At 41.3% G+C, this 24603-nt stretch overlaps 1 protein-coding gene across 2 annotated transcripts; it reads left to right on the forward strand.

Annotated features, from left to right (window-relative positions):
• The first annotated feature begins 364 nt into the window (after window positions 1–364).
• On the forward strand, window positions 365–17752 carry usp42 (ubiquitin specific peptidase 42). 2 transcript variants are annotated; one of them, XM_029246872.1, is made up of 18 exons: window positions 365–885; window positions 6030–6276; window positions 6751–6960; window positions 7043–7153; window positions 7267–7366; window positions 7809–7876; window positions 8174–8244; window positions 8679–8761; window positions 9425–9536; window positions 10058–10198; window positions 10610–10710; window positions 11208–11361; window positions 11806–12510; window positions 12670–12797; window positions 12935–14014; window positions 15393–15658; window positions 16029–16154; window positions 16479–17752. In XM_029246872.1, the coding sequence occupies exons 2-18, from the start codon at window positions 6039–6041 to the stop codon at window positions 16514–16516; spliced, it is 3732 nt and encodes a 1243-aa protein (XP_029102705.1). In that variant the 5' UTR covers window positions 365–885; window positions 6030–6038; the 3' UTR covers window positions 16517–17752. The 2 variants fall into 2 exon arrangements, with proteins under 2 accessions (XP_029102705.1, XP_018617022.2); XM_018761506.2 differs by lacking the exon at window positions 365–885 and adding an exon at window positions 958–1727.
• Window positions 17753–24603: the final 6851 nt, after the last annotated feature.

Here is a 24603-nt window from a genome sequence, read left to right on the forward strand (position 1 = left end):
CAATGTTTCATCAGAAACTTGTTTATCCTCCAGGGAGAGTGGTGAGCTATAGTCTCTCAAGAAGGACAGTTTTACCAGGGTGTCAGTCTTTTCGTTCAGTATAATATGCATCCCAAGTACAGTACCAGTTCAAGTATAACAGACATGTATAGTAAAATGCAATTTGGAAACTGCAGCATTCCAAGACTTATTTCTTATGGAATTTTTTTAATTTTTTTTTTTAATTTTTACACTTTCAGTTCACTTTGAGCACGTAATGTCGTAAACAGAAAATCACTGCAACAGGAACTGCTTACATACAGTATTAATGGAAATTAAGACCTGCAGTTTTAAAAATGCCCCCCTAGTGTCTGTTCTGTACAACTGAGATCATTTTAAACTGCAGCATCCAAAACCAAACTTTTTTTTTAAAAAAAAAAAAGCTCGTTTACAGTTAATGGGTTTTAAGCATTCTTGAATGAATTTTAATGTTAATAAATCTTGTCCCAGAGTCTTCAGAGCCGCCGTGTTTGTAACCAAATTCCGATACGCTGCCATCCGTGTGGCTGAATGTGGAGTTGCGCTTCTGCTGGAATGTAAATGTTGAACATCTTCTTCGTTTAAACTGACTGCTGCTCGACCCGTGCAATGGCCACTCTGCACTGTACTCTGTGTGGGTCTGTATACGTCCATATATGCGACCCGAAGCACCACGCAGTACGAGCCATTCTGTAACTTCCCCGTCCTACCCACAGTCTTTCCTCGTTCGGAATAGAATGCCGTCGAACGTCGCCGGTACCCGGATGTACCACAGGGAATGTACGTCATTGTTCACCGCCGGACGCCCGCTGGATAAGGGGATGGACGGACACGGCTACAATAACTGATGCTTTTTAACAATATCAGGTAATTTGCTTTGTTTACTGAAAAATTCTAATGACTTTATTTCACTTGTAAATACACAGCTTCGTGCCTAGGTTTGATGAATGTGTGTATTTCCTTAAGAGTCTGCCCAGGCTTTCTGTGGATAGTCAGTCATCCGCTCCCTCCACTCGCTAGAGTGGCTCACACGAATGTACGTGCTCACCGGTGAATTTAAAATTCCGGGCCCCTCCTTCTCGAAACCTTCCGTCGACGTCCGCGCACATTCCCCCCCCCCCTATATTACCAAGCGCGAGTAACGAATTTATATTATTTCTCAATCTGAAGCCCCTGGTCCTTTCCTTGAGTTTGTCGCCGTGTTTCGTGTCGCACTTGGTGTTCAGTTGTCGACGGTTTTTCCGCGGACGAGCCGGCCGGTTCCTCGCGCCGCCTCTGCGTGCGATGTCCGTCGTGTCACCGCCACGAGCCCCGTCTCTTGGCGTTCTCCTTCCGTCCGCCCGTTACCATGGCGTTAGCGAACGCCCAAGCGCAACTGCACGCATGCAGCAACGTGTACTCTGACCGTGTGACTAGTATCGCCGCGACTGTATAGCCACAGTTTAACATTGGCTCGATCGTTACCACTTCAATTTCGGTGCTTCGGTCGTCGACCCAGCTCTTCCATTTCCTGCGAGCACCAGTCTTTTACATATCGTAAGCGAGCCGGCGGCGGACTCGAGGCCTAGTGCGGCTTTCAAATGGGGCAGACGAGTGACTGAGATGGGGAGCGTTGTGCGGCTCTACAAATCACACGCCACATCACACATCATCAAACGTTACGTATTTACACGGCAAGACCCCCCGCGTTGTTACGTGAGAGAATTCAGGTGAGATACGCGCAATTGCTGTCATTGTATTCTACAAGTTGATCAGCTTCATGTTGGATCATCATCATCATGTGCGCCTGTTTACCGAAGTGGCCTGGAGTGATTGCAGATGAGTAGGAAGATACAGCTCTATTAATTATTATAAATTATATGAATTGAACCGCGGCTTTCTGAAGCGTCTTGTGCACAGGCAGACATGCATGATTTATAACACGTGTACGGGCTAAAGTGTAATTTTCCCCTTTTTGTCTTAAGTTTCGTTTTGAATTTGAACGCTTCCTGTATGTCACGTGTCCCATCAATTATTAAGTGAGACGGGAATAAAGAGACGTTGCGTCCGTCATTAGTTGTGTGCAAAATCATGACCAAAGTACGTGGTTATATGAGAGCATTCTCTTATTTCACTCACTGAATTCGTGGGCTCTGAATAAGAGTAAGGGAGCTGCACTGGAGGCCAAAAGTTTGGTGATACTTTTCTAAAGCTGTAAAATATATGTGAGAAAATAAAGGTTCCCCTGTACTGGGTTCCAGTGACACTCACTGGACATGTCTTTCAGAATTTGGACTCCTGCTCAGGCTGCTGACAGTGCCTTCCTATTTTTTTGGCCTTTGGTTCACATAGTAAGTCATCCTCACACGCTTAGTTTCAGTTCTGTTCAAATCAGTGAAGAGGTTTGCCTGAAATTGTTTATTCTCTTTAAACTTGTTTATTTTTAAGAAATGCAAGTTTAGGAAGGTGAGGAGTCCAGTATTTAGTTTTCAGTTGTTTAGGTGTAATTTTTTTTTTTATCATGAGTGACTAATAATATTCGAACTGAATATATTTGTGCAGCTTTATTTTTTTTTTTATTTGTTGTATAACCTGAAATATTTTTAAAACAGCTGTTATGCAGCTGTTGATTTGATCTGTGAGTATAATTCTCTGTAAATATTGGAAACAAAATAAAATTGCTTAAAATCTAAAGGATATGACATAAATGGGAAACATAGTGTGGCATTTCATTAGCTGAAAGTTGTGAAACAGATCATATTTATTTTGATACTGATTGTGATGTTAGTGCTTAATGTTAATTCTGCAGCCACCGGTTAACCTCAGGTGAGAAATGGGTTTGAACAGTAGTAATCAGTGATGTCTAATATACAGATTTTTAAGTTGAGATGTCACTTCTAGATGTTTGATTGTGGTTCTGAGCCCTTTAGCTGCTATGACTTTTCACTCCAGAATTTGCAGAATTATACTTTATTTTAATGGCTATAGTACTCAGCATGAATGTCATCAAGCAGTGTCTTGGATTGGGTAAAGTTTAAATGTTTAGTACATACACACACACACACATTTTCAGAACCGCTTGTCCCTTACGGGGTCACGGGGAACCAGAGCCTACCCGGCAACACAGGGCGTAAGGCCGGAGGGGGAGGGGACACACCCATGGACGGGACGCCAGTCCGCCGCAAGGCACCCCAAGCGGGACTTGAACCCCAGACCCACCGGAGAGCAGGACTGCGGTCCAACCCACTGCGCCACCGCACCCCCGTCTGTTTAGTACATATTTAAATTTTATTTAATGACCATGTTAGTGTATATTTTTGTGTAATTTTTCACATTTAGTGATAGTTTTACATAGAGGGGGCTTAAAGAACAAGTACCTGCCTGTTTGACTTGAAACTGTCAAAGGCTTTACACATGCAGAGGAAAAACTTGGGTGTATGATTTTGCCGTCTATCTTATTTTGAAATATTCTTCAGTCTTGCTCTAGTTCCATGGAAAGTTGTCAAAGACAATTACAGTATCGTTACTAATATAATGCTCAAAGTATAGCCATTCTTCAAGATAAGGCCATCCAAGTTAAGAGTTCAACTTTAAAAGGAGTTTAATTTTAATAATTGTCTCATGAGAAATTTCTTTGGATTTACAAGGATTGAATTTGGATTTTTGCATGCCTCCCAACAGCAGCTGAGATGACACATTTACATTTATTCATTTAGCAGACATTTTCTCCAAATCCAAGTACAATGATTGTGTAATCTTTAGCTGACACCTTTATCAAAGGTGACTTTTGATACTAGATATGCTACACTGAATTCGTTACAATCATTTGCACATTTATACAGTGCAGCAGTATAATGCACACATGCACACAGTGGGCAACTTTAAGTTACCAGTTCATCTATTTATTGTAACATTTCCCATAAGGTTTAGGCTGGCGGTCCAAGTGCCCCCAGCTTGATGTACGAAGTTATTTGTGCGAGCCTAATGTCAAAGTTTGAGCATTTCCCCACATAACAATGGAACAAGTAAATCAGGATCATAACTAGTTTGACTTTGTTGCTCAGATGTAGTAGTCAGACTGTATCAAGTACAGATAAAATCACAATAGTTGGAAACCTTGCTAATAGATGTTTTCTGTATTAAGATAAACCAATATTATATTTTGTTTTTTAACATTATATCCTATAGATTGTTTTTTCCACATTTACATGTCAAAATTTAAAACTCATTCACACTATATGTTTATAATTGGTTCATGGGTCCAGATATTTCCTGTTTGAAATGTTTGGTCAAAGGAAAGCTGAATGGGAGAAAATTTTTGTGCTTGTTTGCAATGTCAGTTTGCATAACTAAAGAAAGCAGCATAAGCAGTTTTTGGGAATGTATCCCTCACACATAATAGGGTCTCATAATGAAATCTCAAGCCATTGCAGTGGGTTAATGTAAACAGCTAGTCCCCTACTTACAAACTTAATTGGTACCAAGAATTGGCTGATTACTTGAAGTGCATAAATTGGAGGTGACACAGACTAGGGCTCATCATCAATTCTATGTGCGGCTACTTTTGTAATTTGTGCCAGCAAAAACTGTGGTATTTGACCAAGTGATTGTACTTAAAGAATTGCACGTCTGTATGTGTATCTCTCCGTTCATTGGTGAAATGCAATTTTGTTTACTCTTGAGGTATACAGCTGCTGGAGAAAGCAAACTGAGAAAAAACGTCTGCTTAATGAATAAATGCGATGTAAAGATCAGCAATCTGGACAGCTCTGCAAGGATGCCGGGCTTTTCAAACGGGCACAGAGTAGCACCATGGACTGGTTGTCACTGTCTGTCCCTCTGCCTGGTGAGCCAGGGTGGGTTGTGCACGTGCCTGGGCATTTGAGTCTTTTTTTCGACACATAGTGCGTAAGAAAGCACAATAAAGAACTGAATGCAGAGGAAGAGCAAGGTGTTTGTGCTTCTCTGCAATCTCCCCCCTCCTTTTAACACCTCAAACCCTGCACATCACACAAAATAAGCCAGTAATCCAATACAAGCATAAAAATAACCAAAAACGAATAAATAATTTTTAAAAATATCTAATAGTTAAGTTGTATGTTTTTCTTGTACATCAACTTGGAGCTGGAGATATTACACAGAGGTGCAGGATGATGTACAGGTGGCACTTCACTTAAAGACTCAACTGTAGAAGGCACAGGATCATTTACAGATTGTTCAGACAGTTTTGTGGGGGAAATATTTTGATGATTAACGGAAAATATGTGTTCTATTGGAGATCAGGGTTTGAGAATCTGAAACTTGTGTACCTTTATTGGTGTGATTTACATACACAGTGACAAGTGAGGGACTTCTTCCAGGGGGATGGCTGGATTCTGTCTGGCAGGGTTTTGCACCCTTGAGCCTCCTTAGAAATAATGGGTGAACTATTGAGCACCTCTAATATGGTGTCTACCTGCTTTGCAGAGTTCTTGGGAAATATCTTGGATCTTTCTTTCTTTGAGGGGGGTGCAGTGGCATGGCGGGCTTGGCCGGGTCCCGCTCTCTGGTGGGTCTGGGGTTCGAGTCCTGCTTGGGGTGCCTTGCGACGGACTGGTGTCCCGTCCTGGGTGTGTCCCCTCCCCCTCCAGCCCTGCGCCCTGTGTTGCTGGGTTAGGCTCCGGCTCGCCACGACCCTGCTTGGGACAAACGGTTTCAGTCAAATTATGAAAGAGACACACACACATTTTCTGAGTGTGTGGAGGCTGGAGGGGGAGGACTCGAACCCCAGACCCGCCAGAGAGTGGGACCCGTCCAAGCCCACTGTGCCTCCTCCTCCATGAAAACATGTTATGTAAATAAAAGTAAATGTAATGCAGTAATAAAGAAGGTCGTACAGATGTAAATGGAAACAGTTTACACTTGTAAATCAAGAAATGGCTTTATGAAGTTGAGTAAGGTAAATTTGGCCACGTAATGGAATCAGGCAGATGTTGAAGATTTAAGCTGAGCATTTTATCCTATTAATCCCCCTTTCTTGTTTAATTTTGCAGCAATGAACAATGACCATAGTTGACAAGCCATCAGAACACTCTGACTCTGAGTCAGGTCGGCCCAGGGGTTGCGGGTCTCTGCCCTCGTTTGCCACTGGAGACATGGATGGTGACTCTGCCAGCTGGAGTGTGGGTTCCTCAACTCACGACACCTCCAAAGCTAATGCCTCTTGTGTGGGACTGACCCCCGTAGCCCCACTCTTCAGTGGCACTTCAGCAGCTTCAGGAGAGAAGCCAAAGGAGCAAGGTATGGCTTTTGTTCCCTTTTGAGGACCCAAAATGCATTTTAATAATTGCATTAGTGTTACTAAGAATGTAAGGTTAACAGAATTCAGAGGTAACGGAGTAGATTGGTAGACCTGGAAAATTTGATTCTGTGGCGCATACCGGGCTGAGTGGTTTATTTGCCGTCAGGTGGTCAATAGCAAAGGGTTAATATCAGCGACAATATCACCTATGGCAACCCACCTATCAGGGTCACCTGATAGCACATATAAACACACTTTTTACTCTACTCCTTTTCTCAATTTGTGTTGATGATGGTAGATTGATTCTGAAATTTTTGCAAATAAACCACTCAGAATTTGCATCATTAGCAAGTCTTTTATCCCCACTTCATTAATTAAAAGTCCCACTGGATGCCTAAAGATATCTGAAGTCCTTCCAAAAATGCCCCTGGTTAGTAAAAATGGTATAAATGATCTTTGTTTTTCTTCCTCAGTGGTTATGACAAGTGGGGACGGCATCGCTCTCCCACAGAAGGTCCTTTTCCCAGCAGATCGAATCAGTCTGAAGTGGAACCAGGTCCATCGCATTGGAGCAGGACTCCATAACTTGGGCAACACTTGCTTCCTCAACTCGGCTCTCCAGTGTCTCACCTACACACCACCACTGGCCAACTACATGCTGTCCCGGGAGCATTCCAAAACTTGTACGTGGGACTTATACGAGACTTGCTTGGTGTTTGATGTATATGACGGTCATTGTACTACTGTATTGTAATCAATCCTCAGGTCATGAGCCTGGCTTCTGCATGATGTGCACCATGCAGAACCATGTGACGCAAGTCTTCGCCAACTCTGGAAATGTCATAAAACCTATTGGTGTTCTAAATGAGCTAAAACGTAAGTGTCCTTGCTGTGCAGGAGTCTTTAGGAGCACAATTTAAAATGATTCTCCCATAATTTTTAATAACTTTCTGTGCCTCATTTTTCACTGTTTTTGGTTTTGGTTGCAGGAATTGCAAAACATTTTCGCTTTGGAAGCCAGGAAGATGCCCATGAGTTTCTACGGTACACAGTTGATGCTATGCAAAAGTCCTGCCTACCTGGAAATAAGTATGTTTTTCTCTACATTTTTAGCAAAGTCAAATGTTTTCTTTTCATATCTAAACACTTAATTTTTTTTATAAAGCAGCTTTGGTTAAGATCCCTTCGTTAAGAAAACGGTGCCTTCAGGAAGGAATTAAAACTTCTACATTTGGGTCATAAGTCAGTCTCTGTTTTTGAAGATATAGCAGCCTTGATATTTAAATGTTTATATGTACCATTAAAATTAAAATGGCCAGAATTAATTTAAAGATTATTACAGATGGCTGAAAAAAAAACTTTTTCTTTTCCTTCTTCAAAGTATTGGAGTTTCATAAATGCAAAAAATCTGCAAAAAAAAAAAAAAAGTTTTTTTTTTTTTTTTTTTTTTTTTTTCTGGCTTTGAGTATGGTTGACACAGTTCTTAAGTACAGACTGACTTTGGAATCACTAACACATCCTTGTTTAATAGATTAGACAGGCAAACCCAGGCAACTACATTTGTCCATCAAGTCTTTGGAGGCTACTTAAGATCAAGAGGTAGGTTCAACATTTTTAAATGACCTTAAAACTGTTACCATGATGGTATGTTGGTTTGGGGAAAAGGATTTACTAAATTAATTAATGTAAATGAAAACCAGTTAAACTATTATAGTCTAAAAGGGTAGTTTTTGTAATAAAACAATTTGTTGTATGTCTAAATATTTGTCAATAGAACATAAGCCTATTAAGAAGATAATAGGAGAGTGATATATATCTTAAGTTTGCTGAAATTCTTTGCTGTTGTATTTGTTTTGATGGATTTTGTTAAGGTAACACACTGTTCCCCTCTTCCAGTGAAATGCCTAAACTGCAAAGCGGTATCTGATACATTTGATCCTTTCCTGGATGTAGCTTTGGAAATAAAGGTAACACCTATCTACTATAAGAAAATAAAACTGAAGAATTTTTGTGGCGTCGTAGCAAGCTACAAACTTGAAAGATCGGAAAATAGAACCTGAACGCTGTTACGACATTCTTCAAAGTGCACTGCATAGTGGTTCAGTGTTTAGTGCTGCCACTACACAGTTTCAGGGTTGCATTTTCATACACTTATGCTCACTTGGGTTTCTTTCCATGATTGAAAGGCTTGCTAAGGTGTCGGATAATATATGTGTGACACAGATTGGTCACTGGAAATGAGTGAGCTCTCACTTAATCAGTGAAATGTTATAAAAGTCTATGGGGAGTTGTGCTGCACTGTTAATGTTTTGTATGGATGCTGAAGTGTGTGTGTGGTTTTTTTTTTTTTTTTTTCCCTCCCTTCTTCTTCTCTCCTTCCCCCTCCTCTGTAAATCTGAAGACTGCTCCAAACATCATCAAAGCTCTTGAGCAATTTGTTAAACCAGAACAGCTGGATGGAGAGAATGCCTATAAGTGTACAAAGTAAGCCTTGACTGTTTTTACATATGTGTTCAAATGAAAACACATTATCAGAAAACTGCCTAATGAGTAATTTCATATAATTGTTGTAATCCCTTGTAACCCCTCTCTGTTTGTGAAGTAAGGGATAATTGAGTAGTAAATCAGAATGTACATTTAATTGCTCTTCAGTTGGCTAATGCCCTTTCCAGGATGTAACATACCTTGTGCCCTGTTCCAGCAGAGACCCTAGACCATACAACCCTGCACTAGGCAAGCAGTTAATGATGGATGAATGAACAGTAAATCACATCACCTGGGTGCCTTGATCTTGACACAGCCTTTAACGTAGAATCACCAACAACAGATTCTGCAGTTTTTTGGACTTTTAATACCATTAAGACTGATATTTTGCATTGAAGTTTCTGTTCTTATAAGTGTGAGTTCATAGCTCATTTTGCAAATTTTACTTTACAGGTACTCATAAGTGTGAGGGATTGTACTGTTTGTTTATTATGCGTGGGAAGACAGCATAGTGCTGTGATTTTTTTTTAAAAAAATGCAACTTAGAAGTTGACAGACCTACTAGATGGTTCAGAGTAATAGCTAGTCCTGTCTGATTGGATTTTATGTTAATTTTATATATATACTGAGGTATGCTAAATGTTTTTCTAATTTTTGCTGTAGGTGTAAGAAAATGGTACCTGCCTCGAAGAGATTCACAATTCACCGCAGCTCCAATGTCCTGACTATTTCTTTGAAGCGCTTTGCAAACTACAATGGAGGAAAAATTGCAAAAGTAGGACCACTCTGCCTTGTTTTCTTGAGAAAGTATTCCATACAAAAATGTTTCATTTGTAAAATGTATCGCTCAGGTAATCCTGGACAGAAGTGTAATACATGCAGACAAACTTCTGAGGTAGAGTCTTGCACACAGGGCCAAGTCTGATGACTAATAAAACAAAATTTGATTTAGAGACTGTCTTTTATTATTTTATTCTTTTCTCCTACATAAAACTTGCATTGTGTTTAAAATCTCCTTTTTCAGTTACAAGTTCAATCATCATCCAAAGTGGTTGTCTTCTACAGTGACATTTTAAATGTGAAATTGATTGCTTATAAGAATTCTTAAAATCTTCTCCAATTTAGTCTCTCTATTGTTCTTTACAATTCTTCTGCTAGAGATGCTAGTAAAGATGAGGGAGCTGAAACGTATGCACAGTTCACAGGCTGTGGGTTCTAGAGAGTTAAGATGTGAAATTTAACCTGTCCAGATTTTATATATATCATGCAAACTTGCCATTTTTTTGTCTTCCCCAGGATGTTAGATACCCTGAGTACTTGGACATACGTCCATTCATGTCCCAGTCTCACGGAGAGCCCCTGCACTACCTCCTGTATGCCGTGCTAGTTCACTCGGGATTCAGTTGCCATGCTGGACACTACTACTGTTACATCAAGGTTAAATTGATTGATTCATACATTAAGTGTAGATTCTTTCTTAAGATGAAAGATGTTGACATTCACACACCTCTCTTAGTACATTAGGTTTATGTATCTGACTAACCTCAGTACAGACGTACTGGCACAACAAACTTCTGAATTATGTACAATGGATGTGAAATGTTTAGAGTGTAGAAAATAGTAGTGAATGATTTAAAAAACATACCTGTCCCCAAAATTCAAAATTATTCTTTTTTTAAACTGTAAAGTCATTCTTTTATAAGAAATTAAAAGCACCATAACTTATGCTTATGTAGGTGTAATACGTTTTGTTATGGGTGTATTCAAAATAGTTTTTCAATTAGAACCCACAGTGAAAGGTTTGCTTATGTCTGAATGTTAACGTAATATTTTGATCCTATTTTTCAGGCCAGCAATGGACAGTGGTATCAGATGAATGATGCCTCTGTCACTATCAGTGATATAAGAACAGTTCTAAACCAGCAAGCCTATGTTCTCTTTTATATCAGGTGAGGTCTTCCTAATTTTTTCGAACAAGTCAGCCACTCCTCTGACATTTTACATATCATAATTTACAAACTTGTTTCATGAAATGCAGAGTAGTCACATGCTTTGGAATACGTCAAGTGTAGGATTGTTTCTTGAGATGTTCTGCTCACAGCAATGGTCACCAAACCTCATTGTGGCAATCCACATTGCATGTGAGCTTTTGTTTAAGTCTTAATCAAAGAACTGCACTAAGGCATTTAATTTCTTTGCTGAGAATGCAAGGCAAATATCAAAGGCTACAAAACCAAGTAAAAGCTACAGAATTGTGATCAAAATGCAGTAATTTTCAAATGCATTTCCAAGACATTTAAATAAAGCAGATGATGGAATGAAAGCCACATACTCTGGCAATCAGAATACTCCTGCACTGGACTTACGGATTATTGCTTTTAAAGCAATTAAGATATGGTTATAAGGAGCAAGAGGATGTCATTCAAGGACTGTTGGCTTCTTGCAGGTCCCCTGATGTGAAAAACGGAGGGGAGTACAACCATTCCAATCGAACGCCAGGTCAGACCTCTCCACACCCTGTCCTCAACCCTCGGCAGGGTGGGCTTCGCAACCCCACTACAGGCTTCATTGGGCCACAGCTACCACCCCACATGGCCAAGGTACACTCATTTGCTATCTTTGCTTTGTCTCATTGGATTGCTTGGAACAGTGTGGGAGGATTTCCGTAAGTTGTTGGTTCCAAACAGCAATTAGGGCAAGCTTGACGTCAACAGCAGTTGTAAATTTTTCTTTTTGGATGCTATTTTTTTTTTTTTTTTTAATTTTCATCACTGAAGAAACAAATTGTAATATACACCCACTTACAAGACCTCAGTTTATGAGAATATGCTTCAAAGGGCAAGTCAGTTTTGTACCTTAACTTGCATGCTCTGTATCCTCATAGTTGTGGAGAAAAGTATAACACAAATCAGTCTCCTTAGCATAATGATTGCAAGCAATATCAGAGCCTCAAATCAGGGCAAGAGTTTATTAATGTCAGACATTTGATTATTATGGTTTTTTCATTATAATTTAAAACAGTCCATTGGATGTGTGTATTGCAGAACCATCCCCACATTAATGGGAACAGCTCCTTGAAGGGACTGTCTTCTGGCTCCAAACCTGGTGGCAGCACAGGCCTTATCAACAGAACAGTCTCCAGCCTCTCCTCTAGCTCCATTACCTCGCAGCTTCTCAGCCGCCCTACTGGGATCCCGGAGGCTGCTAAAAGGCAGAAATTGAGCTTCCTCATTGGCCAGGGAAAAACGGTCCGACTCTCTCAAAACCACCCCACGCTTCATTATAAACACAGCTGCTCATCATCTGTGACCTCCCACCTACAGTCCCAAACCTCCACTTCTGTTGCTTCTTCCTCTATCACTACTTGCACATCCTCCTCCTCCTCCTCCTCACAGTCTACCTCAGAATATCTGCCAGCAACAGTATCCCGGCCCAGCCTTCCTTCTGGCTCCAATGCTCCTCATGTCAATGGCACATCTCTCAACCACTGTGCCACTCTCCTGGTGCCTTATGGTCAGGAGTCCTCTGAAGAGTCTGACCAGGAGGGTGGCAGCCTGGAGAATGGCTTTGATGAGCTTCATGGCCCCCCTGCATTAAATGGGAAGAACATGCAGAACATTTCTCCCTATACACATAACGGTTCCGTGGCAAAGGAGTCCCATGTCCAAGAGAATGGTTCAGGAGTTTCTCAGCATGTCTTTGGACCAAGCCAGAATGGGTTATATAATGGCATCAAACCCATTGAGAAGGTATTTGAAACACATTTTCTTGCATTTTCACTTTAAACGATTAGAAAGGAAGATTTCAAAGTTATTAATGCAGTTTCTGTGGGTCTCTGTAAGCAATGCTGTTAGAAAATGTTATTAGTTTCAAGATTCGTTTGACCAGTGACATCTCTGTGGTTGTAGGTCTCTTCCACAGTGTTGGGCACAGACAGTGTTGAGCACCTATCACCTAGCATTGACAAAGATGGGGATGTCACCACCAGTGTTGTGGAGACACTGACCACAGATTCTGCTTTAGACAGCCAGCCTGGGTGAGTAAAGCATGAATTTCTTTAGGGTTGTATTCATTTTGACCCCCACACCCCCAGCTCTGTAAATTATTTTCAGTCTGCACAATAAATACGCAGGGTATAAAATAATGTTATTTTTTTGTTACCTTTTTTCCTAGCAATGAAACATTGTTTCCCACAGTCCCTTCATCCCACATACATGATTCTACACTGAGAGGCAGCCACAAACCTGCTTTGGAGTGCCAGGTCTCCACTCAAGGCAAAAGGGCTAAATCTCACATGGATGACCTCACTCAGCTTGCTCCTGCTTTATCTGCTAACCTTTGTTATATGTCTAGTGTGAGTGACCTGAAAGAAGTCCCAACTAAGCTATCCAGTATGGTCTCCGAGACTCCTAGAGTCATCCGCACAGTCTATCACAGTGATGCTGTATCCTCAACGTCCTTCAGCTGCAGCCCCAATAACAATATTTTGGTAAACCATGGTCTGTCTGGCCCTGGGTGTGTTTCTGGAGCAGCTCCTAGGGTACAGGAGTCTACAGACTTGTCTGGATTAAAGACCTCGGAACTGAGGAGTACTTCAGAAAGTGATGGACAGCTTTCCACACTGGAGGGCAAAGATGAGTTTAAGGAGTCCAACCCAGTCAAGCAAAAAATGAAAGATCAGGAAGTACATCAGACTACAGACTGTGACCACCTGTCTACATCTCCTGCAAAGAGGTGGGACAAGGGTCCTGAGAAACACAGGAACCACAGGTACAGGGACAGTTATAGTAGAAAGAGTATGGACAAGGTCAGGAGAAGAGACCGAAGTAAGAGCAAGGATAGGAGAAGGGACAGGAGTAAGAGCAGGGATAGGAGAAGAGATAAGTCAGGCCACAAGAATGTCATACGCCACCATACTCAAAGGGAAAGGACCTACAGGGAGAGGGAGGCAGAGCGCCAGTGGGAGCGCTATGGGCACCACTGCAGGCACCACTGGCACAGTGAGCATGTTGAGGACAGGCGCCCAGGCTGCTGTCGACAGGCAGAAGAGGACCGAGGGAAGGGACACCGCAATCAGGACGGCAGCCACTCAAGAGCCAGGCACTCACCTCAGAGCACCCTGCTCCGTGAGCGCCACCATAGGGACAACTCTGACAGGAGACTTCTCAAGTGGGATAGGTCCTCTCAGGAGAGAAAGGCCAAAAAACACAAGTCCAAGAAGAAGAAGGAGAGGAGCAAGCATAGTGATCGCTGGTGAGACTCCATAGATCTGATTTAAACCTTTTTTTTTTTTTTTACAAAATGAAAACTTTTACTCTACTGGCTACTTGTTACTACTATTATTAGTTTTGTGTGATGATAGTAATTTGACCCTCTTACAATGGGAATATAGTTAACGAAGTGATTCCACAGAACAGATGAACCCCATTATTTGTGGGAAGGGTGTGCTCTTTCCATGTGACAAACTCCCAAGCTGTTGTCTACTGCAGGCCTGAATTACAAACGAGTTCTGTGTCCTCGGTCCGTCTTTAAGTTGAATTTTGATGCAAGTCAGAATAGTTAGGTATGGTGGGTATTTAATGCTAGTCAAATGTTTGACTTAGTATATTGTGTACCTTTTCTCTGCATAAAAACATTAAACACTTTGGATACACTAAAATATCTTTAATATAACAATACAGTAATAATAATATGATGTAATGATGATAATTTGAGATGTACGTTGCTTTGGAGAGGAATGAGTAAATGTAATAATAACTACAGTATTTATAATAGAGGGAGACATAGAGATGATAAATGTTACTACTGTGATGATGAACAGGAGACATGGAGGAGGCTGGACCCAAGTGCAAGATCGTTTATTAAGAGTCAAATGACTAGACGTGTTCTCGTGGTCAAGGACAGGCGCATGGTTGGCCAATTGGTCAGCAAACTGACCAGAGGCGAGGATTTGAAATCATGGTCGAGGGACGATGCAGGCAGTCGTTATCAAAGAGACATGGAACGGGACTGGGGAACAATGAGAGACAGGACTTTAGCAGAGCAAGGGAGGTTTGAGAACGTGCACGGGGGGTTGGTGTCTGGAGTAAAATTCCGCAACCCGGAAGAAGTGTCTTCTGTAGCCGAGTGCTCTCTCACAGAGACTGTGTGTGTGCATGAAAAACATTTAAAAAAAACTTTAATGTTCACTTTTTCCATTGTTCATTGGCATTTCATCTTTCACTTTACTCTTAGTTTCAGTCATGATCTTTTTCCCTGATGCATCACATTTACCCTTTGGTGCTATGGTTAGGAGGGTAAAAACAAAGATTAAAGCCAAATACAGTAACACAAGACACTGTTAACAGGAAAAGAAGGAAGTCTATCCTACCTCGGGCTCATAACGCCCTGCCCACGAGCCGCCAAACCACTCTAGACGTGCTATATTTTGATGCTCTTCGCAAAGTAGCACCCATTTCTTATTATGAACCGTTGTATATACAGTAACTCAAATTTTTAATATAATAGGCTTAATTATGAAGTTTTCATTTGATTGTTACTTAAGGGTGACAAAAAAAATCAACTTCCGTCAGTACGGGTTGTACATAAATCGGATGTTCTTAACTTGGGGACTGCCTGTATATCTGTCAAGGAGCTCAGAGCGGGACACAGCTGAGAGGAACTCGGATGACAGCTCTAGAAGACACAAAAAAAAGAAGAAGAAAAAGAAGAGGAGGAGGAGACATGATAGCACTCATTCCTCACCTAATAACAGCTCTGGTCCAAGTGCCAAGGAGTGGCGGTGTAGTGACGACTACAGGTCAAGCCACAAGCGACACCACCATGACGGAGAACAGTCTCCACACCCAGGGAAACGCTGTCGGTCTGAAACTGACCCTCATCTGCCCAGCCACCCAGGTACTGCAACAGATGTGATGGCGTTCAATGTTACAGAGCATTCATATACCTTCATCAGTTTTTGCTGCATAGTATGATACAATATGCCCAAGCTTGTGTCATTATTGCCTTTGTTATATCCTGCTTTTGCTTAGTTTTATGTTTTAAGCTAATACATCAACCCTTTACATCACACACATTTTATACCTTTTTGCATATCATAACTTCTTAAAATCCTTGAATTTTATTCATCTGGCCCTGGTTCTTTTGAAACTTGTGGATTTTAAAAATGTGTTCTGCCTCTTGCCACATGGGGCAGCATTGTGTCAGTTTTCAATGTCTGTACCACGCGTTAACTCGTTTATATGTAAATTGTCTTTTTTTTGTGCAGGGAATGAGGCATCTCAGTTGGGTGAAATTGCTCACAAATGCTTGGTGAATGGCCTAAATGTTGACAGAAACTATAAACACTTGAACAGTGAAGTGTCTTCATCTCACAGTGTTGGACAAAATACGGGTAAGTAGGACCAATCTAATGGGCTCTGCTTTGTTCTGCATAAAACCTCTGTGTTGCATTATAAATTTTCTAAACAATGTTCAATAAATTAATTTTATGTTATTAGAAATCACTGATTGTATTATTTTTGGGACTAGACAGAAACAAGTTATTAGTATTTTTAAAATGCTAAATGAATTGATTTCTGGTTCCCTGCTGTGTAATATTTTCTAAATGTGTAGGTAAGTTGGCTATAGTTTTACTAAAAAATGTAATTGAGTTTAGACCTCTGTATGCCTGACATTTTTGTCTTTTCCTTTTTTTTTTTTTTCTTTTCCCCCCCAGACCTTGGCTGTTCTAAACAGCTTCCTCAAAAGACGTGAATCTCAGACAGGAAATGAATAGAGTCCTGAATACTGAAAGTGGTGCTTTAATAATTGGGAATACATACTGTATTTTTTACCACAGAAGATGTTTTAGATATTCTTTTTTACACTTTTTAATTTAATCTTCGGTGGTGAAAACTAGCATGTCGGATATCTAAAGAACAGAACTCAAATATATTTAATATTAAAGTAATCAGAGGCCTGGAGCTTAACATCTCTACTGCTGCTCAGTCACAGACTCAGGACTTTCTCACTTCTTTAAACAAGACTACTTCTCTTTAGGATTTACTCCCGGGATGAATGAAGACCCAGGCAGGTTTCATTAAAGGGACTATACTGCTTTGTCATCCGGCTATTTGTGAAGTACCTGTATCCACTGAAAAGGATATCTGAAACTGACTGAACTGTTGTGTTACACTTACACAGCAGTGGCAAACCTGGACAGACTTGAGCATTTCTCACCTTTGTACTTTATTAAGGCCTAAGCTTGTAGCATCCTGGCACTGGAAAAGGTCTGTTGGCACTCATCTCACAGAAGTCACATTTTCTTCAAGGAACTAGATATTTTGCTTTCTAAAGTATAACTCCGGTTGCGTTTCTAGCTTCAGAAAGAATACTGTGAATTGCATATGTGAACTGCATTTAAACTGTACTATCAGTTATTTTTTTATACATAAACATTCCTGTATCAGGAATATCAATTGAAATGTTTTGTTTTAATAAATTTCCACTACATAGTTTGGAGCCTACACTATGGGCATGTCTCAAAGTTGATATGGTTTGTTTTTCTTAATCCAAACAACAGTTAATATTCAACCCCTAGTTCTACTGTAGCATGAAAAACTTTTACAATGTAAAATGTATATACATATAAAAGCCTTAAATACACAATTCTTGGAAATTTCCTTTTTATAATAGTATGATGTGTCATGAAGATAAATGTGGAAGCCTCAGTATGTACTTATTGAAGAATTTCTGCCATTGTAAAAGGTATACTCATGGCTGCTATTTTGTTGTGTGAATTCTGTGTATAAATACTTCAATCTACCATGAAAATTTTAAATAATGTCCAGCACTGGTACTTGCAAATCTTAGGGGTTTTGTTCTGTTTTTGCTTGTATTTGGTTACTGTATTTAGAGGTATATTCAATACACTAATTACTACAGGGTCTTATTTTATATCCTACTATTGTAGAAAGCTTGCTGTACCGCAAAGCACTGTTTCTGAAGATTCTGCCCTTTCGTTTTCAATTCCATGTAAAACACTGAAGGCTCTAATTGGTCATTGGTCTTGATCATTGTTTTTAATCTTTTTCTGATATCTTAATGTTTTTGGTACCTTTTGCTGCTAAACAATTTTTCTTGATGCAAACAAGAGCCATTAGGTTTCACACGTAATTTAACTCCCAAAAATGTGTAAAATTGAGTGTATATGTAATACTAATTATGTCTGGTATAGTTAGGGTTCAGGGCACTGGCTGGATTTTTTCTTTTTTTTTTTTTTTGAATTCTGACAAATTTACAATTAAGGCAGCCAGTGTAATGTTCTCTAGGGACAGGAAAAAGTTCATTCTTCTCTCTACACAGGGTAGTTAATTCTGAAACGGTAGAAGTAACCTGTTAGAATCATACTGCATTTTGAGATGGCTATTTCCCATCGGGAAATTCTGCTAATGCATCATTTGTTGTTGCCAGCTGTCTTTTTTTAATCAGGACAGCACAATAGCTAATGCTCTTTTTACAAGCTATTTCACCACCTGAAAGTGGCTTTCCCTGAGGGCTGAAATATCACTGACTTCCATTTTTTTTGAAGGGTTTATGCAGCAGCCTGTGACCCACGCATTGCTCCAAAAGGCTGAGTGAGTCAACCGAAGTTTCTGTTACCAGTAATGAACTTAAGGTCGAAACGATGACTTGCTAGTTTGGTGACCAAGTTCTCTCCAGTTCAGATTTTTATAAGTCCTCATTGTGCATGTCCCTTCAGTCAGTAACTGAATTTATCAAAATACTTACAATCTCAAGGCAAAGAAATTGACAAACAGGGTTATGAAAGCTATAGGTCTAGGCTTGCTTTCATCAGTATTGTGTGGGACAGGAGTGCTATCCAGAAGCACAGCTGTTGACAGCTGAAAGGGCCCAGTAGGCTTAGTAAACAGTAGTACAGTGTTAACCAGGGATGACTTTTCAAAGGCCTGCTGGTGCTTATCTTCCCAAATACAGGCAGAAAGCATCTGATATTGTAGCCTGCAAATGTGAACTTTCTCATCTTTCATTTTATTCTGACCAGATAAGTGGAACCAGGGGTCTGTCTGATAAAGTAATTTAGTAGGAAATGTTAGGTCTTTTGAGGGGGTGTGGTGGCGCAGTGGGTTGGAGCACGGTCCTGCTCTCCGGTGGGTCTGGGGTTCGAGTCCCGCTTAGGGGTGCCTTGCAACGGACTGGCGTCCCGTCCTGGGTGTGTCCCCTCCCCCTCCGGCCTTACGCCCTGTGTTACCGGGTAGGCTCTGGTTCCCCACGACCCCGTGTGGGACAAGCGGTTCTGAAAATGTGTGTGTGTGTGTGTGTGTGTGTGTGTGTGTTAGGTCTTTCCTCAGTTTGGTTAATTACTAACAAATTGGTGTGAAGTAGTTAGCCCATCTGACTCAAATGCCTCAACTTTACTAGGGTCAGTCACAATGGTCTTGTACACAAAATGGCCAAGGAATGTGACTGACTTTCTAAGGACTTCAGATTAAGGAAACCTGTTGAACACCATTTCCAAGAATTTAATTCAAACTCTGGATGTAGAACCCAGCAGAACAGCCAGATGGCATTGCAGGTTGAGGAAGTTCAGAGAAGATGCAGTTCATTATTCTTGTGGAACCAGGAAAGCTTTTGTGAAATCTAAAGCAAGTAATTGTATTCAAGGAGCTCAAAGGTTCCTGTGAACCCTGCAAACTCAGTGATGTCATTATGGAGGCATATTATAGACCCTTGTGTAATTTTCATGAAGTCAAATACTGCAGAATTCACACAAGCTTTTATATGAATGAACTCGCTTCACTCGTGAGCTTAATGAGAGAGGATGTCTTATTCATCCAGGAGAAATTCATACAGACGTGGAGGTCACCATAGTCCTTTGGGGTAATAATAGAGGCGAGGCAAATCTGGTGGTAGACTTTGACCATACCCTTTTCCTGTCTCAGATGCTGAGACTAATCCGGAGATAACCTGCATTGTGGAAACTAGAGTGTTATATATCTTTTTGTACAAGGAGTGAAAGATGGCCTTTTCGTTGGGTTTATATTTAACTAGATGTTTTATGCATACAGCACTGTTTATTTCTGCTTCTGGCTGCTGCTCTATACATTAGCAATGGTGTCCAGCTCCTCCGGGGGATCCCCAGGTATTCCTTAGCCAGTCGAGAGATATAATCCCTCAATCGTGTCCTAGGTCTGTCCTGAGATTTTTTATCAATGGTACTAGCTTCGTATAATTTGAGAGATCCTTCTTATGGTATTCCCAAACAATCTCAACTGACTCATAATGTGGAGGAACAGCAACTCTCTACTCTTGAGATTCTCCCATAATTGCCAGACTCTTCACAATCACGGATTGCAACATCTTGCTGAGAAACCTAGTTCTGGTCACTTGCATCCACAATTTTCTTTCCCTCACTGCCTAAAGCGCACTGCCACAGGGACGTAGACCGACCAGTAAACTGAGGCCTTTGTTCAAAATTCAGTTCTTGCTTTACCACCGTAGATTGCCCCCATGCCCAAAGGACTGCTGGTGTTGTGGCAATATGTCTTTAAATTTCCTCTTTACCTCTTCCATCACTTGTGAATAAGACCCTGAGATACTCAGAACCCCTTCACTACAGGCAGTTAGTTCCTTCTTACCCGGAGGCAGCTGTGCTGTTTTTCCCCAGAGAGGACCGTAAACTGTTTAGGAGGTGATGATTTTCATATGCCCATCCCTTTCATCGCTCAATACTTGGCTGAAAATCCCTGTAATGTAGGTCAGTTGGATGAGGCCGAAAGACAATCGCCCTCCATCCCCTCAACTGGGTACTCAGAGCCTCAGCTACACCTTGATACCTCTTTTATGAAAATCACAAATGAATGGAGACAAAAGGACATAACCCTCACCGCATTCATATAGGGACAGGTGGTCAATTGAAAGCTCTGCCCTCTTTTGGCTAGACTATTAAGAGACAACCCCAAAGTTGATTAACTTATGAACCAAGCTGTTCTATATTACGTATACTTATGAAACTATTTTTTCGAATATGATGTTTAAAGTAGGGGGGCGCAGTGACGCAGTGGGTTGGACCGGGTCCTGCTCTCCAGTGGGTCTGGGGTTCGAGTCCCGCTTGGGGTGCCTTGCGAGGGACTGGCGTCCCGTCCTGGGTGTGTCCCCTCCCTCTCTGGCCTTATGCCCTGTGTTGCCGGGTAGGCTCCGGTTCCCCGCGACCCCATATGGGACTAGCGGTTCTGAAAATCTGTGTGTGTGTGTGTGTGTGTGTGTGTGTGTGTGTGTTTTAAAGTCAGTCCATGACTTGGGCACAGTTCAGTAACAATTCATTCCTTACATTTCAGATGCTCCAAGCCACTCTTCCCAACACCTAACCAGGTATCGCCATAATTACAAACATGAGGATGGAAGTTCCACAAAAGGACTACAGAGTCTATAGGTTTCACGGTCCAGAAAATTGTCAACCATCTCTAAAAAAGGTTAAATTCTCTGAACAGCAGTTCAGTTAATATGCACAAACAACCATTTTCTGTTCTGAGACTCATAACCACATTGAGGTATCCCTGTCATCTATGCTTGTTAACCTCCATACTATATAATGATGGTTTTGTATATCATGTTGGAGAAAAACGTCTGCTAGCTGAATGAATGCACCACTCAGCTGTCAGGAGGCACTTGAAATCCAAATTCGGTCCTCATAAATGCCTAATAATCCAAAGTAGGGGTATTAAGCGAAACTCAGTTTAAAACTGAATTCTTTAATCAAGTAAGTATATCTTGGGGTATGACTATTTAAAATGGCAAAAATGTCCACTTACTGTACTTATTTTTCCTGTTAGGGAAAATAAAACTCCTGTTAGGCTCACTCAGGACAGAAGGATGAAGACAGAGATGCCAGATTAAATGTATTAACCCCAGAGAATAATAAACTTCATGAGCAATATAAGTGGATGTTGGTGGGGAGTTATCACTTTCACTGACAATGGCAAAAACATCAGCTGATGCTGTGTAGAAGAAGGCACCTGGAAACCCTTCCACACTCTTCCTAAAAAATCATGAGTAGATGCACTAGAATGAACCCAAGTTTAGTACTGGAAGACCCTTACGTTGGAAGGCAGCATACTATTGAGAGCCAAGGATAATTCCAAGTGATGCTGGTATTTATGACAAGACTGGAATAAACCAACATGTATATCCATTTTGCCATGCAGAAGTTGGAAAGATAAAATTACAACGGAAACATGCAATGTGCAAAGTATGACGCAAGGGAAACGACATAATCAACAATGAATTGAAAGGGTGAAAAGTTAATGCAATAATGACTTATGAAGATGATGTTGAAAGGTTCTGAGAGTGACTTCAAGTCAAAATTGACACTGGTGAAACAATACAGTTTGTCTATGCCATTCGAAGAACATCTACATTTATTTAGCAGACATTTTTCTCCAAAGCAACTTACAAGACACTACATAGTGTTACCAGCCCACACCTTAGTCACCAAGGTGACTTACACTGCATCACTCATCCATACATCAGTGGAACACTCTCTCTCTGTCACTCACACAATATGGGTGAACCTGAACAGCATGTCTTCAGACTGTGGGAGGAAACCCACACAGACACAGGGAGAACATGCAACCTCCACACAGACTGAGTAGGGATCAAACCCACATCCTCTTGCACCACCCAGGCAATATGAGACAGCAGCACTACTTGCTGAGCCACCTGTTTTTCAATATTCTTGTTTCACTAAGATGAGCCATTCCCTGCACAGAAAAGTGATGCTGATTTGTCCCTTCTTTTTCTTGAGCCGACTGGACCCACCAGAGTCCTTCTTGTCTGTGTCCTGTTCCAGGTTCCTAAAGATACACGGTACACAGAACAGGATATCAGTATTTCTATTACAAAGATGTACTTCATTATCCTGTTGTAAAAGTCTGAAGTGTTTTTTTGCTATACTTTGCTTCATTATCTTGTAATCTTATAAAAAAGAAATTACAGACAATCTTGAGTATACTGTACCATGTGTTTTGTAACAAATAAACTTTGCGATGAAGTTACTGTGTAAATTCTCTGTAACATCGGAGGGAATCCTGGCTGTCACAATACCTGCATGGCTGGAGGTTATTCTCGAACCCGTAGCTTTTATTTGGGTGTGGAGACTCTTCCCCATTACGGTGCTGTCTCTCGGGGCTGAAGCTGTTGTCGCCGCTGCTCTGACTGGAGCAACTGCCGCAAGCGGAGCGTGCATCCTCACGCCTCCTACTCTTCCTTTTCTTGTGCCTCCAGGAGCCATCTGAGCACTTCTTGGTTGCGTCCTGTACCGTGTTTCTACAGAGGAGGGGTGCACAGTACAGGGAATAGAGTTTTCTACAGAAATGCAGCGTCACCAAAACATAAGCACAACACCATTGCAAACACTGACAGGTGCTGACAACACTAACTATTGTGCTTATTAACTTATTACTTGGCTCACGCTTTTATTGAAAACGTACCTCTTCCTGATATCTCTCTCTGTGCTCCCGTTCCTGTACCCTTCCCTTCTCCCGCTACCATCCCTGTCTCTCCTCCTCTCCCTGTGAGTCTCCCTTCTTCTACTTCTGCCTCTGTATGTTTCCTTTTCCCAGCTCCTGTACGTGTTCCCACTGCTACCGCTGCTGCTGCTGCTGTCCCTTTTCCCGTCCCTTTCCTTTCTTTCCCTCTCTTTCTTCCCGCGTCTGTTCCTCCACATCGTCCTGCCCCTGTTCATCTCTCTGGTTCTGCTCCTGTCCCGTTCCTCTTCCCTGATCCTGCTGCCATCCATTTCTTTGTAAGGGACCTCTTTGCTGAAAACAAGGAGTTACATTTCAATGAATACTCTGTCCATTTATTTAAAAACAAAAACAGGCTCTAAAAACTTACTCGGTGATGAAGCTGGCTTTCTGGCTCTCAGCAGCCTTTAACACCTCAGTGTTGCAGCTAAGGCACTGCGAGGTGGTGGAGCTGGGCGAGAGGCTGGCGGCCGTTATGATGATGCTGTAAGCCTTGGAGCATGAGGACATTTTCCACGAGCTGCCATCACTGATGTGGGGCTGATTTTGAAACATACCCACATTACAGACTGAACTAGCAGAAACGGTGTATCCCCTTCTTCCAATAATATCATGCTAATTCAGCAAAGTCACACAAGCTAAAACTCTTGTTTAGAGAGACTAATGCACCGTCACATAGTTATTCAAGGCCTGAGACACAAGAATGTTACTTGCAGACTCGGTGTTTGCCTTTGCATCATTCAATATGATTTTTGAGTTGTAATGTCTTTGCCGGTGGGATTATACCGCTGTGATTTCGAGGAGGTTCTGTGGCCCAGATGAGCCCGAAACGGAATTGTGGAGTACAGGCTGCAGGGGGGTGACATCAGGGTGTGAATCTGACTGCCCAGCTGTTTCACAGGAAGGGTTGTACTCCTCTCGGTTTTTCACATCAGGTGACCTGCCCACCAGAATGTTGAATTACACTCTACTGTTCCTTGTGCTCACATTTTTACAACAGTTTTTACCTGCTTGAATTCTAGCTCAAGTGGCTGGCTGGTTAAGAAGCTAGTAATAAGGTAATCTCACCTGATATAAAACAGAATATAGGCTTGCTGATTCAGGACTGTTCTTATGTCACTGATGGTGACTGATGCATCATTCATCTGATACCACTGTCCATCACTGGCCTGAGAAATAAGATCAACACTTAACCATAAAATTCATGCATAAAGAGATTTTTCATTGTGGGGATTTAATTGAAATAACTTCTGCTGAATAGAACCTCAGCAAAACAATAAAACCTTAAAAAAGTGTGTTGCTTCTTTAAAAAAGGCA

This window comes from Scleropages formosus, chromosome 20 (assembly GCF_900964775.1).
Source record: "Scleropages formosus chromosome 20, fSclFor1.1, whole genome shotgun sequence".
Taxonomy (NCBI): domain Eukaryota; kingdom Metazoa; phylum Chordata; class Actinopteri; order Osteoglossiformes; family Osteoglossidae; genus Scleropages; species Scleropages formosus.

What these genes read in the sequence shown, in the direction of transcription:
- usp42 (XM_029246872.1), top strand. Translation starts at nt 6,039, where the DNA reads ATGACCATAGTTGACAAGCCATCAGAACACTCTGACTCTGAGTCAGGT. An exon ending in AGGCTACTTAAGATCAAGAG is followed by an intron (nt 7,877 to 8,173) that starts GTAGGTTCAACA and finishes CCCCTCTTCCAG; the next exon opens with TGAAATGCCTAAACTGCAAA. An exon ending in TACCACCCCACATGGCCAAG is followed by an intron (nt 11,362 to 11,805) that starts GTACACTCATTT and finishes TGTGTATTGCAG; the next exon opens with AACCATCCCCACATTAATGG.